Source organism: Neopelma chrysocephalum, unplaced genomic scaffold, assembly GCF_003984885.1.
Source record: "Neopelma chrysocephalum unplaced genomic scaffold, ASM398488v2 Primary Assembly neopelma1_96926, whole genome shotgun sequence".
NCBI classification, from domain to species: Eukaryota; Metazoa; Chordata; class Aves; order Passeriformes; family Pipridae; genus Neopelma; species Neopelma chrysocephalum.
Window position 1 is genome coordinate 533,707 of NW_020925569.1, and position 19,971 is coordinate 553,677.

Here is a 19,971-nt window from a genome sequence, read left to right on the forward strand (position 1 = left end):
AGTGGATGAGTGTTCCCTGCCACCTTCCATATCTAGGTAAATAAAAAACTAAATACTTATGCATGTTACATATGTTTTCCTACAAAAAGTCTTGTAAAAATACTGGTATTTTTTCCATCTGTCTGATTTTTACATGGTGTTTAGTTCTGGGGTGGATTTTTTACCTTTCTGTTGCTAAGAAAACAAAAACAATTTATAGTCAGAATGAAAAAAATAACTAAATAACATTATTTCACACCTTTAAGGATACCACAACATACACAAAATATTTGGTAAAACAAATGATAAATGAAAAATTAAAGTTTTATGTTAAATGTTCCTTGCAAAATGTATGTATTTTATCTTTCAAATACCTTCGTAAGCCATTTAGTGTTTTCACATTATCTAGTTCCAGGAAACATGAAAAACAATGTTGGAACAGAACAGATGAATGCATTTTAGATATACTTTAGACATGTTTATTTTTAAAAGAAAAGCACACAAAATACTTCTGAAATATTTGAATAAAACAGTCAAATAGCATTTAAACACCAATAATGACTGTACAACTCAGAAAAGTTTTACTAAACACATTTAAAAGCAATCCAACTACTAAATTATAAATAAACCCTGTCAAACACTTATTTAAATGCAAAAACATTAAACACAGTTGATAGAAATACATCTGGAAATAAACTCTTAAGTCACAGTATCACTCATTTCTTCATATTATTCAATACTGTTTTACCTAATGTCCAGTTTTATCTGTAAGACTGTTTTTATTACATTCTTTGCTCCTTTGCCTAGCACTCATCACCATACAGTTTATTATCCCCACATTTTTATTCACAGTTTTAAAAATAAGAATTTAGTAGCACAGAATCCCAACATCTCTGTGGGAATTATAGCAGCAACATTTAAAGGTTAAAGGTGACAAAGGCCATGTATATCTGTAACAATCCACATCCATATTATCCTAACTGTCATCATCATCACTACTACTGTGAGTCATAGTCCACTCTTTGTAGGCCTGCCTTTTCTGAAAGCATGGTAAGGGAAGAAGAAAGCAGAAGTATTAGTTTAGAAGTACTGATTTGTCTGGAAAGTTTGTTAATTAAAGCAAAATAAACCCCCAGAAAACAAAGAAATTCTGAAGTGACATCCTAGTTTAGGATGCAGTATGAGTGCATGAAATAACCTATATCCTATTTCCTTTAATCAGCATATTCAATCTCTAAATTGCTAAAAAAAGTTTTACTCCAACCTAACCCTGTAATCTGTTGAAAAGCTACAATACAGTGACTGAAGTCGGACCAGTCACCAGACCTGTATGCAAAGAAACAATGCAAAAGGGGAGAATAATTATTTTCCCCACAAGGAAATACTACTCTATTCAAACTGTTTCAAATAGGGAACATGCAATCCTCTGAGTTCCATGCAAAACAAAGTAACAGCTCTAGAACCACAAACATTAAGAACCAAAAACATTAGTATGCTTGAGAGTTAAATTAAGATTAAGACACCAAACACCCTATAGCAGAATTTAATGTGTGGGAAAAAACAATACTACTTTGTGATTTGACTGTCTACAGGGAGAATTAGAGCCCTGCATGGAGCTTTGAAAACATTTCTTCAAGAGCAGTTGGAACCATACTAGTGAAAACTGATATGAAACAACAATTTTTCAAGTTCAGTTATTTTCAAATGGTGGCTGCCATCACAAAATACAAAAGACATCACACAGGGCCATGCTTTAATGTTTTTGTAAGTTGGATGATGGAAGGTGGTGGTACTGTACTCGACCATACGACACCAGAAAATTAGAATTACGTATTATATTGCAAAATTTTGTAAAGGCTACTCAGGAAAAAAACCAAAATACAAACATGTACAAATGTAAGAAGGAAAAGCAGTGTACAGTAATGAGAGAAGTCTGCACATTAGAGCTGACTCTGTTGTTTGCGAGCCTTTGTTTTAGTGGTACACTTTAAAACAGAAAAGAGGATGCTTTGAAATTTATTTTCTTACCAAAACCAAAAAGATTAGTAACAAATGTATGCCGTTCATCAGTAGTAGCTTCTAACTATCCTCTAGTTAAGGCAAAACTGCTTTCTGGCACTAGCTTTAAATTGGAGAGCACAAGTTAAAGCTATCTCCTTAGAAGAAAGGTAGAGGCATAATATTATCAAAGACCTTTCATAGTCTGCTGAACTAGATCACCAGTGAACGGTACAGTGAGCACAGATAAGGTGCTCCCAATAGGGCAATCCTCTTCCACCAGAAATGAGAGACAAACTGATGAAATGCAGAAGAAACAAAAACAAGCGTGGAACTCGACATGAAACAAACAGCTACGGCAATACTCTAAGTGAGTCAAAATGCTCTTCCAAACGCTACTTCATACTTACCTACTTTTCCTAAAAGGTTATTTCTGTATGACATTTTCATGGCACGCTGTGAATCCTTTTATGTGTATTTTTAAAATTCTTTTTAGATTCAGGCAATCAATAATTACTGCTTTATTTCTTATGCCTGAACATTTCTAAAAAGCAGGTTTATTTCTAACAGAGGAAAAAACAAACTCTGCAAGCTGTGTGTGTCACAATTGAAATTATTTCTCAAATTTCCTGAAGAGGCAGATGAATCATTAAAGAATAACTGATGCTTAGCATGTTCTTCATGCAAACAGTATTCCACTTCAGAACTGTTTAGGTTCTTTCATGGCTTTAGTTTACACAAGTACAGCCATTCCTAGGTTCTTTAAAATGCTGTTTTACATAAAATTGAGATTTAAAAGTCACTGTTTAAAATATGTATTGTAAAATTACTGAAAAAGTATCTGTACTTATCATCACTGTTTATAAAAAAATGAAATTTAAAGGCATAAAACTTTTCAATTGCACATTTAAACTTTGTTCTTCTTTCAAAATGTGCTGTATCTTGCACAAACCGGTATAGATATACTGATAGACATTATGGTGTCTTCCTTAAGAGTTTTATCACAGCAGCAGGTGTATCACAGTTGTATCCCTAAAGTGGTCATACGCCTAAAAAACTAAATGAAACTTCTTGACTACTGAGTTACTAGGTATGGGCAGATTGGGAATTTAGGAAATGGGAAATTCTAAAATATTTATTTTAATGTAAGATGAGTTTAAATGTATGTCAATCTATCTCTCATTTTTCCTTCACCTGTAACATTTGACTTCCAGTTCCATCTCTTAATCTGTAAGGTCTAATAACTCCATCTTCACCAAAGAAGCGAGGTGGGCGCAGGCTTATCACATCTTCTGATGAATCTGCAACTCTGACAATAAAACAGATTACTTCAGATATGTATCAATATCTCTACTCAATTATAATATTTAGCTAAGGCTTTAAATTATTTCATATACAAATTAAATTCAAGTCCTAGTACAGTAACTGTTGTTGTCTATATATGTACTTTTGCATAGAAGTAGACATTCTATGAAACAGTAACAGTCTCAGAAATCTGTTTCAGATAATCATTATTAGCAAACTAGATGGCACAGGGCAGCACATGCCTGCAATACTTAATTAGTGTCTAAGCACTGTACTTCAAAACTTCAAAATTAAAGACAACTGTTAAATACAGAACTTCCACTCTGATATGTTTCTTACATTTCTCTTGCATTTCTCTGCTAAAGAGTTTAAACTGGAAAACAAAAGAGACTGGTAATCTTACGGTAGCAAAAGTGATCTAACTCACTAAGAACAGAGCCATTGAACTGCCGTATTCAGACAAAGTTACTAAATGCCTCCTCAAAACTGTTTCCTGCTTCTTTACACATTACAGTGTGAGATATCTTCAGCAATGAATTCATTAAAGTGAGAATACCAAGTATTCAAATGCAGTCTTAACACAGTTCTCAGTCTGAACGACCAGGACAGATCCTAGCATAAAGTGGTGGTCTTGGAACTCATCTCATACAATAGTAATAATATATAAAGTAACTTTAGATTCATCTGAGAAGTCTTTTTTTCCTCCTTATTTCGGGCAGAAGTTAAAAATCAGCAATTGAAGGAAATCCAATCATGAAGGCTTTTAAAACTAGTTTTTTCAGTAATGAGAGAAATAGCTGAGATTTGTGGCTGTTTTTTAAATGCTGTCAACTGTGTATTTTGTTAAAGAGCCACCTATTTATTATGTAAATAACACAGAAGTGATAGGAAGACACAATGTACTACTGGTACTACTACTGTCTGTTTCATGCCATACGTTATCCTGTAGACTTATTTTACTTACTTTTTAATACCCTGAAACGTGCTGCTTGCCATGTCTATGATTCCACCAGTAGGCCTAGCTACCGCTCCCACTAAGCCTTTTCCAACACCTTTGAAAAAACCAGCTGCTCCTTCTTCCTGAGCTCCTAAAAGCATTAAGAGCAATAAATCATTATAAGACACTGAGTTTTTCTTACAATCATAGCAAACTTTATTACCATTTAAATACAACTCTTATTTAATACATAACTACATAGTCTCCATCCGAAGTTCACATAAACAACATTTTAAACTATAAGTCAGCAGGAATATAAAATCTTGATAGAGTTTTACATCTCAGATTTACAATATCTCATCAAATACAAAGTATTTACCATGATGTGAACAGGTAATGAAACAAGACCCAAACTTACCTCTTATTGGTTTTGTAACTATTCCTGTTATGCCACTGACAAAACCCTACCAAGATAAACAAAACAGACATTACAAAAAGGCTTCCAGGTAATATTTTTCATTTTTAGCATTTTTCTTTCTATTTCATTGATGAATAGGCTCAAAGTACATGTGTTGCAAATTAAAGGCACATGCTTCACAATTTCTACCTTCTCTCCTATCCTCTTACATTTTTCTTTAAAACTATCATTCAATTGAGGCTATGTATTTGTAAAACCACAATTAAAACTTAACAAAAACCTAACTAACTAAAAAAATTCAAAACTAACCACTCTGGTGACTACAACAAGCGCCTTGTTACTTTTGCCTGCATAAAATTAATTGTATTTTTTTTCCTCCTTACAGAAACTAATCCTTTTCCACCACGAGTGATACCCTCTCTCAGTCCAGTGGGCTGTTTATTCATGGCTTCTCTCCTTTTTTGCTGGTAATCCTCATCCATAGTTATTGCAGCCACTCCTTTTGCCATAGCACCTGTGATTCTTGAGGCAGCACCTGCTAATCCACCTATTGGAATACAAATCAAATTAAAATTCCAATGCAATTTACAAATACTCAACGCTATTGCTAACTATTAAGCAAACTACCATCACAATGCTGAAACTCACCAACAGCTCCCCCTACTAGTGCTTTAAGTCCTAGTGCCATTCCTTCTATAAATTCCTCAGGACCCTGGATGGCTCCCTATGAGAAAAAAAGTGACACATTTATGATAAGCTTCAAATAGTATGCATTATATATTTTTAAATTTTACTTTTTTATTGGGATTTATGTGTAACGAAGAGAACAAGAAGATAAGACTGAGCAATAAAGTGTGAAAGTGCCCACAAAAGCCCCTGTGAGAGAACGACAGACTATTTTAGAATACTAATTAATTCCCTGAATTCTGCTTATTTTAAGGTGAATGGAAAAACGATCAGATTTATTTTAAAGTAAGAACCATAAGGAACGGTCATTTGTGAGTTAAGTTAAATGGACTTCTCTCTCTTCATCTCACTTGAGTTTTCCAGGCACTTTCACTTGAAATGCTGAATTCTAAATCTAACTTTACAACCAGAACAGGTATTAATATAGATTTTCAATACAATTCCTATCTATTTACTTCTACACTACATTTCATAAAAAGGCAGCAGAGATTTTTACCTGGTATGGTTCATAGAAGAATGCTTCTACTCCTTCAGACAAGCCTCTTATGAATCCAAAGGGATTACCCAAGACATCAAGGCCAAGAATAAGAACATACATCTGTTTAATAGCCTAAAATAAAGAGTTTTTAGTTAAATATTTCCTAAATTACACTAAAACAAAGGCAAGCAGTGTAGTACCTCAGATTAGAAACAGTGAAAGAAACACCTGTTTAATATAAACCCCTCAAAATTAGTTGGAAAAGTAGTAGTTGTACTAAAAAGGTGAGAAAATCAGTAAGTAAACCACACTAATTCAGCCAAAGAAACAATAGTACTTAAAAGCATTTCATCAGTAACTGTTGTTAAAGTTACTGAGATTTTACAAAGTCAACATATTACATAGATTTCTCTCATACAACAGGACAAACTGTGGTCTGCTTGTATACGCTAAGAAAATTCTGTTGATAGTCACGGCAAAATGTTGTAACTGCATCTATATGAAGTGTAATTTGTTTTAAAAAAAAAGGTTGCACATCTCCTAAATGCCAAATTATTCCCCTGTGAAAAGTAAGGGAAAGAGAACGAGATAACTCATTCCCCCAGTTAAATTCCTGTATTGTTTTTTTCTCCTTTAAAGATGGACAGAGCACTAAATTAAAATGTCCCAAGAATCCCTTATTGTCAATGGTGGATGGATAGAAGAAGATGACTTCTTTTATGCACAAGTGTGTGTGTTGGATTCTCTCCACTGGATGACAGGACTTCAACAGTATATAAAAGCCAAGAAGGAAGCAAAATTCATATGCTACTAATGTCCAAGAAAAAGCATTAATATTTTCATGCTAATTATGTTCTATCAGAGTTGCATTGTGTTTGCTTCCCCTATCCATTCCAGCAAGCTGCACTGTTGTCCATGCCACTTCTCCCCAACATAAAGGAAGTAAAATTTAAATAAGTAATTGTTTCATATGTGTTTATTTTACCTTTGTACTTATATATAAGTAATTTTACTCAGTTTGACAGAACAAAAACACAGAGTAGCACTTGCAAAATATAAATTTACTGGAATATTCTAACCTGTTTCGAATAATGTTTTACAACTGCTGATTGGAGCTGTTGTGTAGTACAGAAGTGATACCTGAGTTCAAAGAATGACAACCTAAAAAACAGAAAAGAGAAAAAGTAAATCCTCATTATGCAGAGCAAAATAAAATCTAACATATGTAATACTGGTATAATCTTTGGGAGTGATCTTTACAATCACATTTTTAACCTACTTGAAAACAATATCTTGTACATCTGTGAGGGTGGCCCCTATACTCTTCAGCAGGAGATTCAAGGACTGAAGTGGTATCAGTTCATTCTTTCTTTCTTCTTTATTACTATCTTCTCCGCCCGTACTGAGTGAAAAGCTTAAGTGTAACTAAAGGATAAAAATGAGATGAGGAAATAACAAGGTTCATTATTAAAAATATTATATTTCTACCTTTATAATATTTTAGATTATTTAAAAATTGAGTTAAGACATTCCTGGTCTTGACTGAAAGCAGTCTGACTTCATAAGAGTACATAAATACACCATGCAGGCCAAAAAACCCCCACCGACGAAAAGTCAAACTGAGTAATTTAAACTACCTTTAAGAAAACAGGAACTTGAAACTGCTTATTCATGTTTTCAGAGAAGGTCTCCAGATTCTTTTAGCTATAATTTAGGTTTTTAGCTTGTTTCAAAATATTAGGTTTCTGTAAGTTATACCCAAAATCAAAGCAGACAGAAAATGATAACACAGCATGATGTCCAAGCAAGAATGTAAAACAAAAGCCTGAAAACAAAAAATTACTAACACAAGTTTTACAGGTGCTAAATAAACACTGGAATATGCATACAAGAAAAATCCCACCTGTACACACCTCAAATAATCAAATTATTTGTTTCACAGACATTAAGACAACAGTCTCAAAACAAAAACATTCAGGAAAATTGTTCAAATGGCTCTATAGTGCACAAATGTATTCAGCAGTGTTCAAAATCAGATTAAAAGAAGTTATGTCTGTTTCTGATTCTCTGAAGACAATATCATGTGCCATTCATTAATTTATGTTATAACAGAGCTTAACTATAGCTCATTTCAATGATACAGAGCTCATCTTGGAGAATTATTTTCATTTAATTCATAATCATTAAAGACTAATCCTTTATTAGAACCTGAAGCCCATTTATTCCATCCTATTTCCTCTATGCAATTTTTCTTGTCAAATATAATTTCAAAGATCTCACCAGATACTGCAAAGAGGTGAAACAGAAATCATTCTTTTATCTATTTCCTATGGGATGGAGACGAGATTCTCTTAAGTACTGCTATAGAGCCTATAAAATACTATCACAGCTTTAACAGTGTGAGCTACACAATAATTTGCTACCCTGGCTGTACATGTTATTCAGAAATTACTTAAATCTCCAATTCACAACACACTGTCTGCACACAAACTAGAGAATTTTGCAGAGAAATCTTACATAGTAAGAAGAAAAATCATTACTCATTATAAAGGAAGTCATGGATAGGAATGAAATAGTAAGGTAGTGCTAACAATGGAAGCACTTTCCTGGGACTTTTTGTTTTGATCACCTCTATATGTCTTCATTTCCAGTGCCTATTATCCTGCAGGAGACAAAGAAATCTTCAGAGAGCAAACTCACATTGTAATGTGAAAAAGGAATACCTTAATTGGAGAGATATGAAAGTATTCATACAAGCTGATTTGTGATGTATCCATTGATGACACACTCATCAGTTCTTCTTGAAGACATTCAACATCCTTTTTGAAATGTTGTATCTGTAAATGCATTTCAAATGAATATTACTTCAAAAGTTGGAATATATAAAACTAGCATGCATTTGTCACTGAGATACAATACATTGACTAATACTGCTTATATTCTCCTTTGTACAAATTCCTCTCATTTACCCTGTATTGTAAGGTTTTGAAGCCTTCTTTCCATAGCATTCAAGATGAAGATAAAGGAAAGAGCTTACTATCTGTCTCAGGCAACAGTAATTAAAGAACTCACAGCTTCATATTAGTCCTAGACACACAGCAATTAACCATTGTTATGGACACAGAAAACCTTTTTTTTTTTTTAAATACAATTTGACTAATTAAAACTTTAAAATCTATTTATCTTCAAACAACAAAAGGTCTCTACCTCTGGGTCACTTGGCAAATCAGTCCGTGTAAACAACGCAACTAGTGCATACAGGAAGCCAAGATCTAATCTGAGATCCATCTCTTGAATCAGGACCTTAAAATACCTATAAATAAAAAAAAATATTAAGGATTCTACAAAAATGTGTAACACTTAAAACTTAATACATGGTATTTAGGTCACTTATGTATTAATTTCAGATACAGGTTTTGTGGTGCCTTTTTTTGGTGTGGGGCTTTTTTGTAGTATTTCATTGTTGTTGTTTTCTTTTTTGTTTTGGTTTGGGTTTTTTTGAGGGATTCATCAGTACTGGTGAAAAGAAGGCCTCCCACAGAGGTGTAAGATAAACACATTTCTGGTAAACAGAACCATTTTAATCATGTAGTGGCATTTAACACTCTACATACCACAACTAAACAGATTTTTTTTCTAAATTAAAGAAGACTAAAATCTGCATTAAAAAGACACCTAAAAATCCTTGCTTTGCTCTGCAATTATGTGGATAGTAAAAGGCATTGAGCTTTCATGTCTCTTAAAAGTGCTCTGATTTTTCCAAGAATGAGTTGGTGCTAAAATTACCATTTGTTATGCTTGCCTCTATAATAATTTTAATTTTAAAGCTTGATCAAACATAATCAATAGCAGAAGAGATAGAACAAGTCAAAATACTTACTTAATATGAGATATTTGTGAATGTCCTGCAGTTCTCATGACAATACTGACATCAGTAAATGGTTTTGGTGCTATGAAGTTGTAAAATAAAAAGAGATCAGCACAGACTGCCATATGTTATATATAACTTTATAGTTTTAATATGAAAATGTCATATACATTCAGGGTTTTCTCAATCCTGTAAAGCAGGATTACATAATGGATATGACTGGCAAACAACTAAGTCAGGGAAAAGAGCAGGAACAAAAAGGAATGGGAAGGCAAAGATGAAATGGAACATCAAAATGCTATTTCATTGACCTCTTAAAATGCACCATTTTGATTTAAAAGCAAATTAATATTGATATAATCTTAGATTTATATAATTTCCTTAGTTATGGAATAAGATTTTCCAATGGCTGATACAAAGATACACACTAAACAACTACAAAAAAAAACCCAACCAAAAACCAAAACAGAAAAAAAACCCAAAAAAACCAAAAACCAAACAACAAAAAACCCAAACAAACAAAAAAACCAAAACCGAACAAAAAATTCTGCAGATTTATGCACTATAGCTTGAAACTGATCATATTGAGAATGAACACCTGACATCCTATTAGCTTCTGCAAAAAATTAAAGCATTATTTTTTGTCTCAATCCACAATCCCTTTTGATATTCCTCAGATCTTTCAAGCGAATTCGGTATGAAAAATTTAATGAAAGACTTCAGTTCATCACATAGTAGAGAGACACAGCAAGCAATGTCATTATGCTCCAAGCAATGGAGAAGTCTGAAGGCTAAATACAAAACAGACAAAATATAATTTTCCATCTACAGAGCTTATAAATGGCACCTCACACAATAATTTTGAGTTTAGACATTTCTTTTCATATTAGTTAAGGTTATTTCAGATAGGTCACTAGGTCATGTACTGCATGATTAAGATATTGGAGCAGTAGGGAAATAATGAAGACTAAAGATTCACTAAAGTCAATCCTTATTGCCTCAGAACTCCAAATGCAAGCAATACAGAAACAATGTACCAGATTCGTTATCATCAACATTAACAAGAAATCTATCTTTTCTTATTTTCAGCAGACAATTCTTCTCATATATTAGTCAGCATTAAGTTTTAGCTGTGGTCTGAATGCAACTACCAAAACCTCATTTTAAGCCTGATTCGAGCATAACTTTCATGCTTATGCTCTCCAAAAGCAATGAATAAACGTGCCAAAAAAATGTGCTTAAAAGGTATGATATTGATGGATAAAGGAAATTTTCTTTTCTTCTGACTGTTAACCGTTGAAATGGTTTTCTTTGTAGACACAACTGCTTCCTTATCTCCAACATTAATATTTGTGCTGTTATCTGTAGTCAGAAAGCTCAGACAGACTTCATCCGATAGAACTGAAATGGTTTACTTCAGTACAAATAAGTTATCTTGTCTTTTTAAACGGAAGGATTATGTCAAACTAGAACAACAAACCTGAATCCAAGGTGATGGACTTTGGAGGTTTAATAGGATAGAACACAAAGGGAAATATGGCTCCAGGAATCTGGTTTTGTATCTATTAGAGGGGTAAGGACAGGACAAGATGCAGCATGTTAGCTTTTCAATAGTGAAATACTTCAAAATCAGGACAAACACAAGAATTACGACCATTACCTGCAGCCTTCCACCAAACTGAAAACAGAAAGAAAGCCACTATTGCACTTACAAATATATCTATTTTAAAAATTTAATAATCCAATTCAAATAGTTTAGAAAAGTTTCTTTAAGTTGGTGGCCCACAAAATTAAGTACGTGGTCCAAAGAATTTTTACAAAGGACTTGTTTTTAAAAACTTGAGCATAACAAGAAAAGAAACGGCACATATCTTTTTGCTGGTTACAAAGACAAGCTCCAAGAAAAAGCACAGAAGATGAATGGCAAATGTTTTTTTCTGAACAGTCATAGTTATCTTTCTTCTTTTTCCTAGAGGCATTTAAGTAGTATTCCAAAGACTGAGAATCGCTGATGTAAAAGCCAATGTTTACAAATAAATTCAAAACATGAGAAATCGAAACAATTCTAAAAATAAATCCAAGTTTCTACAAAAGTTGTTTTTTCTGAATAAGTAACTCACTACCTTGTGACAAGACTCACCTGTATCCTGTAAATTTGAATTCTGAAAGACTTCTGATGTGCAGATGAACTGTATTCCACTTTTAAAGCTGGCAGATAATTCCTTCTGATAGGAATTTCATTTGGTTGTTGAATTTTCATGTCCATTCCATTAGGAGTTAAACATACCTATTGTAATATTACAGAAAATTTTGTATGCTGTTTTAAAATACTGCTTTTTATAATATACTTAAAAATTTTGTCACAAATTTCAATAGAAATAAAATTACAAAATACTGCATTATTTGGGAGTTACTAGCATTTAATACATGGCTTTCTAGAGGAAAAGCTGAGTAGTAAAATGGTCTACGACTGAGATAAAAATTGGCTTTACTTATGCAATGTTTATTTTCCTATAACACATTTCTGAGGAGTATCTAAGAATTTTTCTATAGAAGAAGACTGAGCATTTGGAGTATAATGTGCTTCAACATTCCAGAATAATTTCTGAAATTATTTTTTCAATTATATGTGGTTGAATGACAGTTGAATTATCCCATAATAAGCCATCTTAAAAATAGAAGATTTTATGCTAAAACAAACAAACTAATCCCAAACTAATACATTTACTGGTATAATACATGAACCAAATGCAAAGCTTCCTTACTGTAGTTTTATCAAGATCTGCAAAAATGTTATACCTCAATTTCAAAGTTAGAGGCTAACAACAAAAAGTACATAGCAAGCTTTCAAATGTTTGTGGGTTTTCTTCCAAATTTTTTTAAAGACAGAGATGAAGAAGGGTTTTCAAATGGATTGGGTAAATTGATCATCTCAAATTTCACTGGAAGTCAGCCAAATTGACATATTATCTTTTTCTAGTGTATACATATAAAGAATAGAATTAGAGAACTATCAGTAATACCAAAACATTCGATTCCAACTCAATAATCTTATTTTCCGAAGGACTCAGCTCACTGTAGTCTTTGAATTCTTGTTCTAATTTATCAATTTGCTTAACACTCATTGGTCTCCATCTTGACTTCTTCTTGGGCTTTGTCTCCCAAACCACATCAGAACTTTGAAAACAAAACAAAGGACCAAAAGAGATGTATTAGCTATTTCAAAACAAGTTTTAGCTACTGTAGCATGACTTTTAATAGGTTGTAACTGGGAAATGAAAAACAATACCATAAAGCACTACTGTAGTAAATAAAAGGGACCCAAATCACCCACTGCCTTCTTGGTACTATGCAGAAGCCAGTCTCTCCAATATGATGCAAAAAAAAAAGTTAATGAGCCAGTATAATTCCATACTTTGATGAAGATAGGTATGCAATGATATTTAAGGAAGCTCAATTGCAATAGCACTGCCATCCATTATTCTGCAATCTCAATGTATTTTTCTGCTTGTACTCCTGCATGTATTTTGGCATTTTAAATTTACTACAAATTGAGAAGTTCAAGTCAAGACAAAATGCCTCCTGAACTGCCTCTTACTTTTGATAGCTTGTTTCTTCACTCGTTCCACCTAAATCAATTGATGGTGACTTTGGTTTACACGTTTCCTCTACTGATTTTATGATGGGGGGTTTGGTTTTGTTGCTTGTTTGGGCTTTTTTTAAAATGTTATCTCTAAATCAGTTCTTTTCTTTTGTCTCTGAGTTTTATTAATACAAATAATTAACCAACTTTAAAGGGCATTGGACTCTTTTCCACTGCTTCTATGAGAAACTCTTGTGTCTAATTTCATCTTACAGTCACTTAATCATAGAATCAGCCAGGTTGGAAAGGACCTCCGAGACCATCAAGTCTGGCATAAAACAGAGGAGAAATCAACACTGTCAGGCAGGATGTTTCCTCTTTCCATAAATATGTAGCTTTCGAGACAGTCCCCTAAACCGTTTTAGCTACATCTGTGTCTGTGTTCAGACACATCAATGGCAGAACCACCAAAACAAAAAAGTGAGCTAAAATCCAAAGCAACAGCTACAAAACAGAGTAATGCCTTGAAGTTGCTGGGAGTTTCCCCCCTCTTTTTTTTTTCCCATGTCTTTTTTTTCTTTTTGTTCCTCCTAAAAAAGGAAGCTCAATTTTAGTACCGCCATCCATTTTCCCGGAGTTTGATATCCACTCAGGGTTTGACAAGAAAACAATACCAACTATAAGCATTGCTAGACCACTGACTATGGATGACTTCTTCCAAAAACACCAAAAACACCAAAAATCTCAACACTACTATGAATCTAGGCAACCAGATGTCACTTTTAATGGAGTGTTTCCACTGTTTAGATATCAGAGCACAGTTTCTCAGGTGAGGGCACAGACTGGAATTTTCTTTGTAAATGACAGATGTGACTGTGTGAAGTATATGTGTATAAGAAGTTTTTGCCTGGTTATTTTACAGTGCAGTGCAAAGAATTAATCAAGAAAAAACAACCCTCACTCGTGCAACCTCATGGCTGTGAATATACAGAAATGTGTAGATTATGGCAATGATATGTAAGCATCCCTTAACATTCTAAAGAGCCCCGTTTGAATATATGATAGCACACATTTCTTAAACATTATATAATTTCTTTTCTGCTTCCCTCTGAAATGTTTTCTTAGGAAATCTAAGTATTAGTGCTCTGGATCACCATAATTTATCAATCAAAACTTAAGAGACCTATAAGCTGCTATTGCATCAAAATTTCCAACACAGAATTCAGCAACTGTTCCTGTAGTGAAGATAGAAAAATCCACTGACACAAACTAACCACAGACCTTACAGCTTGAAACTCAATTATCACTTGCCGAACTACATGGACAGGAAATACTTCTGTTCAGTGTATTGGGAAGTTTGCCACACAGAGTTACAAATATATATTCCAAAAATACACAGATACAGAAAGTATATGCATTAACATAAAACAGTGAAAACATTTCTCTTGACCACGAAAATACAGTGATTTAGTTCTAAATACTCTTAACCTAAATCTCTTGTTCCTCTTCCATCACAACCCAAAATAAAACTCACAGAGTGAAAATACCCAGTTAAACATTTTAAACCACTGCACACAAAGTAAGTTACCTTGTAATTCCAATGTAGGACACCTCTTGTTTTAAGTAATTATCAACCAATGAAATTCCAACATCTTGCAAAGACAGAATAATTTCCTGTTCTGCTAGTTCCGCTTTTACACTTTCATATGTCAATTTAAACACATTCTCATCTTCAGTGATCAGGACAATACGCTGCAAACCTTCATAAAATGACATTAAATAGACAGCTTTTCTGCAATCCACTCTGAGTATTTCCATTTTGTCCTACAAACGAGAGGAAATGTTTTTAGAACTATATTCATCATTTTACTCCACAAACGAACACATACATCTTAGCAACATAAACAATAATAGAAGACATTTTTAAGGTGCAGGAAAAAATTAACTATGACATTTTACAAGAGGCTAACACAAACACACACTTTTGAACTGAAGACAATGCTTACTGGCACAAGCTCTGGCAAATACAGTGTTCTTACTGTTCTGTGTCTGAAACTCATATATGAGACTCCCGATCATACTCATTAAATATGAAGTTTCATACATACACTGATGAACAGGACAATAAATTAGATGCCACTAAAAGGAGATTTTGATAATAAGCATACCTCTTTTGGGGAAATTTCCTCGGTTCTATTTCCACATTTCCATGTCAATTTCCTAGATCCTGCTGGGTCTGCCCAAGTATACAGTACTGCCTTATTTGGCTGAAGGCAGTCTTCCAATTCACTAAGGGAACTAGAACAAAGTCATTTTAAATTCACGTCAACAAATATTTTGTGTTAATGACCTCTGCATTCTAGCATTTCAACAAGAACATTTTACTTATATTTTCAAATAATGAAAATGAAAACTAAAAATAGCATTATGCATGAAAAAACATGCATAAAACCATGCTCAGAACAGTTATAAAAACACGCATTTATACTTCGAAATACATACGTATATTTTAAAAATATACAGAGTAGACTTTAAATACTCATTTTCTTTCCCACTTGTGATTAACAGGGAAAAATAAAGTAGAAAAAAATTCCAGACAGTAGAGCTTAAACACTGAAAGAAAAACTCAGGATTTGTGTTGCCTAGCATTAATATTTCAAGATAAGAAATATGGGTTCAAAATTCATTGTTTAGGAAAGGTTTCCCCCTATGATTTGCTGAAAAGAAAGAAGTGCAGTGTTTAGTATCTGGATATTTTCAGACAAACATATTTTAAACTCCATTTCCCCTCACATACAGTTAAAAACTGGCAGACTTGTCTTCTACTGATCTCTAAAAGGGGGCTACCCCAGGAGAGGTGGTGAAAGGGTGCTGATCTCTTCTTGCTAGGATCCAGTGATTGGACACACGGGAATGGTTCAAAGCTGTGCCATGGGAGGTTTAGACTGGATATTAGGAAGCTTTTCTTTACTGTAAGAATGGTCAAATACACAAGAACAAGCTTCCTTGAGAGTCAATGCTCCAAGCCCATCATTCAGCAAAGCCCTTAATAACATGCTTTTACTTTTGGTCAGCCCTGTAGTGATCAGGCAGTTGGACCATGACTGCGGTAGGCCCCTTCCAACTGAAATATGCTACTCTATTCTCATTAAATTTATGATAAGGATGCCCAAAATTCAGCTAGGAAGATAAAAATTACTAGTCTTTACAGATAAAAGCCAAAGCAAACATTTGTGTTTTTCAGACAAATAGGAAACAAACAGGATTTGAACAACTTTTCAAGTAAAAATCTTTAAACAACACTGCCCTGACTGACTGAAAGGGAAAAAAGTTAGAGACTGTTTGGCTTTTAAAAAGAAACAGTTCAAGAACGCTGTAGGTATGCTTACTCTTGTGAGCACTGCATTCATAACTCGTTTTTTACTTAATCTGCACAGTCAGCACCTACACAGGTCCAGAAAAGCCAAGCACAATCCTTTGCCCTCACCAGGAATGTAGAAAGCAAGGCCAAAAAATTCAAAAAAGACATCAGAGAGCTTCTTTAGCTCACAAAATAGTTTATTTAGTCATAGAACTACCTAGCACAACAAAGCACTGCTAACAATACATTATCTTCAACTTACCAAGCAAGAGATTTTTGGGTGCTCCGACAAAATTAGATAGCCATTTTTTTAAAAAATAGGTTTCTTAAGAGATAGAAATAGGTTTCTTAAGAGATGGGCATGCTTACAATACATGAAGTTACAATTCACATGTCTCTATGCAGACATCCATACTAAAACTCTTCATACACACCTTTGTCCGTACTCAATAATTTCGTCGTTAGTATGGTTTATCAACAGAAATGGAGCTGCGCCATCATGGTAATCAGAAAAGGTAATCACTGTAGAATGTTCAGTCAGGTTAACATCCACTGTAATTCCTCCAAGCTATCAGTTGTAAAAATTACTAGGTAAGTAACAATGGAATGTATTTCTAGCAAACTAAATGTAATTTAAATGTTTTGAAAAACTTTTACTCTCGTAAGATAAAACCATCAAATAGTAAAACAAGCAAGCCATTTTACCTTATCTTCAAAATATTTCCTTGATCTAACTACTAGTTATTGCACTTAGTATTGGACTTAGTAATCAAAACTGCACAAGTTTTGTACTGTGAAAATTCAGGCTAGTAGAGGAACCTTCCTTATAGAATCATACTCGTTAATGCCCTCAAAAAACATTCTACTACTAAAATCACTCACATATTTAAAAATTACTGCTAGATGAGACTACCTGCAACATAAAAGTAAATTTAGTGGAGTCAGTTACTTTTCAGAGTAACTTAGTGTTACTTTAGAACTAATACAATACTTCTAGAGTGACAATACTTGCAAAACAATCTGTGTTTCAGCTTCTATAGAACTGTTTCCCAGAGAGGCACTTAAACAGAATACCTATTTATATCTGTGTGTACACACACAGGAAAGAGAGCATAAGAATATATTTACATAAACATAATCTTTTTCTCAGATAAGGTTTTGCAATACTTGATTGTATGGAAATGAAACAGTGATTTATACTGTTTTACCTAATTCGCAAAGGCAACCATTTTTACCTTGTTGTCTAAATGCAGCAGGAGACAGTTTTCTTGCTGATCAAAATTTATCTTCTTTGGGGGGAGATCAGAATTTTCAACTCTAACAAGGAGTTTGTTGGCATCATTTTCAGGCCAAAAAGGAATGCACTAGAAAAAACCCCAGAAATTTTAAAGTGAGAAAACAAATTACATGTTAAATGGCATTCACTTTAGCCCAAAGTTCATCCACTAAAATTTTACCCAAAAGTGTACCGATTTGGATCAGAAACTGTATTAAAACCCCTAAGAGTAATTACTTATCTGAACACAATAAATTAAAAGGAAGTCAAGAAATAATTCAAACTACAGTGAAGAAAGTGATGAGTTAAAGAGCTAGAAGTGGAAACAGTAAGACTTAATAATCACATGAAGAAGTACATTTAAAATGGACAGAGTATATAAAATTCAGAGCATAAAATGGCTACAACAGTGAAAGTACCAAGCTCATTCAAAAAAAAAAAAAGACAAAACCGTAAAACTGTTCTTCCATTAACAGACCTGTTTCCAAATAAGTATAAATTACAAATCAATCTTCCAGTGACAATGAATGACAAAAAGGGCTATCAGCATAAATACTCTCCCCCGGTAACATGAGTACCCAGGACATCAGCTACTAGCTGTTCTTTTAAAAATGCTTCACATATATTTAAAAGTACATATACACACAAATATATGTGGGTATACAATATGTATAAATAAAATATGAAGCAATAAGTAGCTAAATCAGAGAGCATGTTTTGCTATTCACATTCACAACTGAAATCACTGCAATTATGGATTTAACAATCTCACAGACAATGTCTCTTCAATAGTTTACTCATTAAATGGAGAAGACCATGTGACAGAGAAGACAAAAGTTTTAATTATAACTAATGCAAAGTTTCCAACTAATTAATAGAGTCCTGCCAAGGGAAGAAGACATGACTAACAGTAACTCTCAACCGGCAAGAGCCAAAGTCTGTTTAGATAGACCAGTTTTCCTGTATTTCAAGCTGTTGATGTGCAGCATCCAAAATTTCAAAAGCATCTTTCTCCAACATAGCTTAAGAAATGAGATGTTCACATCCAATTGCATCTGAATCCTAGAACTAAATCTTCAGTGGTGAAAGACTAGTTCACCAACTTACCATGCCACTAAGTTCCCTTTCCCATTGTTTCTCACACCACAGGAAGCAGAAAGACAAAGGAAAAAATATAGTTAAGCAGTAAGATTAATGGTGTTTTATTTACATCAACATGTATCCCATAGACAAAGGAAATTTAAATTGTGTTGTAAACCTGGCATAAAACACAGCAAGTAAATCTCAACATGGAATTAAGGAAGCCCAGAGGAAATTCAAGGAGAATCCACCAAAAGCAAATAAAAGTTTAAAATCAAAACCAAAAAACGCATGAAGGATTGGCTAAACAAGATGTTATAGAATCAACCACAGAGAATTGAAAAATTAATTAGCTACAGAACGTGACACAATGATATTGTTTTTAAGCCTTTTACCAAACACATGATAAGTGCTTCGCTAGACATTATATTTATTCAACAATCTCAATTTTACAATAGGATCTTTATATTTAGTAGTGGTGTTATGACAGTCTTCAGCAATGTCTTCTTTCTTTCTTTAAGGATATAAGCTTATCAATTGTCTTGCATTATACCTAATTCAAAGGACGGTCCTTGGCAAGCCATTGCACACTAATCACTGTCCAACAAATTCTACTGCAATTTTTGAAGAACAAATGGATTTTTCTGAAAATAGTGACTGAAATTTCAGACAGATTTACTGTTTTCCAGACAGGGAACATGTCCCAGAGGAGACTGGTTCTACAAAAGATTGCTTTTTCCCCTGAGAAGACAGGTAATCTCTCACTAAGAAAGAGGAGTGTACAAAAAAAGAAAAGCAGCACGAAGGACTCTGCTTAACTTAAAATGACAAAAATAGAATAGGGGGAGCAAGAACAACAGCAAGCCAAAATATGAATTAACATTTCAACAAGCTGCTTGGTTTTTTGAAGACCAACCTAGTGTAGAAGAGTAATGTGAGAAATACTCAAACAAATCACAGGCATTAGTTAAAAATATAATTCAGGTTAGCACAATTGCAGA

At 33.6% G+C, this 19,971-nt stretch overlaps 1 protein-coding gene across 7 annotated transcripts in view; it reads right to left on the bottom strand.

Annotated features, from left to right (window-relative positions):
* Window positions 1-19,971, bottom strand: part of VPS13A (vacuolar protein sorting 13 homolog A) — a 99,502-nt gene that overhangs the window by 12,177 nt on the left and 67,354 nt on the right. For 2 of the 7 annotated variants that reach the window (XM_027670748.1, XM_027670751.1), the window contains exons 51-69: window positions 18,998-19,036; window positions 17,850-17,978; window positions 17,049-17,182; window positions 15,422-15,551; window positions 14,842-15,077; window positions 12,694-12,847; window positions 11,811-11,957; window positions 11,151-11,232; window positions 9,683-9,752; window positions 9,010-9,115; window positions 8,526-8,639; window positions 7,082-7,227; window positions 6,882-6,963; window positions 5,821-5,934; window positions 5,286-5,361; window positions 5,021-5,184; window positions 4,638-4,683; window positions 4,247-4,370; window positions 3,172-3,286 (exon numbers count right to left, since the gene is read on the bottom strand). In XM_027670748.1, the coding sequence (XP_027526549.1) occupies window positions 3,172-3,286; window positions 4,247-4,370; window positions 4,638-4,683; window positions 5,021-5,184; window positions 5,286-5,361; window positions 5,821-5,934; window positions 6,882-6,963; window positions 7,082-7,227; window positions 8,526-8,639; window positions 9,010-9,115; window positions 9,683-9,752; window positions 11,151-11,232; window positions 11,811-11,957; window positions 12,694-12,847; window positions 14,842-15,077; window positions 15,422-15,551; window positions 17,049-17,182; window positions 17,850-17,978; window positions 18,998-19,036 (2,208 nt within the window). Of the gene's footprint in view, window positions 1-448; window positions 1,019-3,171; window positions 3,287-4,246; window positions 4,371-4,637; window positions 4,684-5,020; window positions 5,185-5,285; window positions 5,362-5,820; window positions 5,935-6,881; window positions 6,964-7,081; window positions 7,228-8,525; window positions 8,640-9,009; window positions 9,116-9,682; window positions 9,753-11,150; window positions 11,233-11,810; window positions 11,958-12,693; window positions 12,848-14,841; window positions 15,078-15,421; window positions 15,552-17,048; window positions 17,183-17,849; window positions 17,979-18,997; window positions 19,037-19,971 lie in introns of those variants that run through there. The other 5 variants (XM_027670752.1, XM_027670753.1, XM_027670750.1 and 2 more) reach the window with 5 other exon arrangements.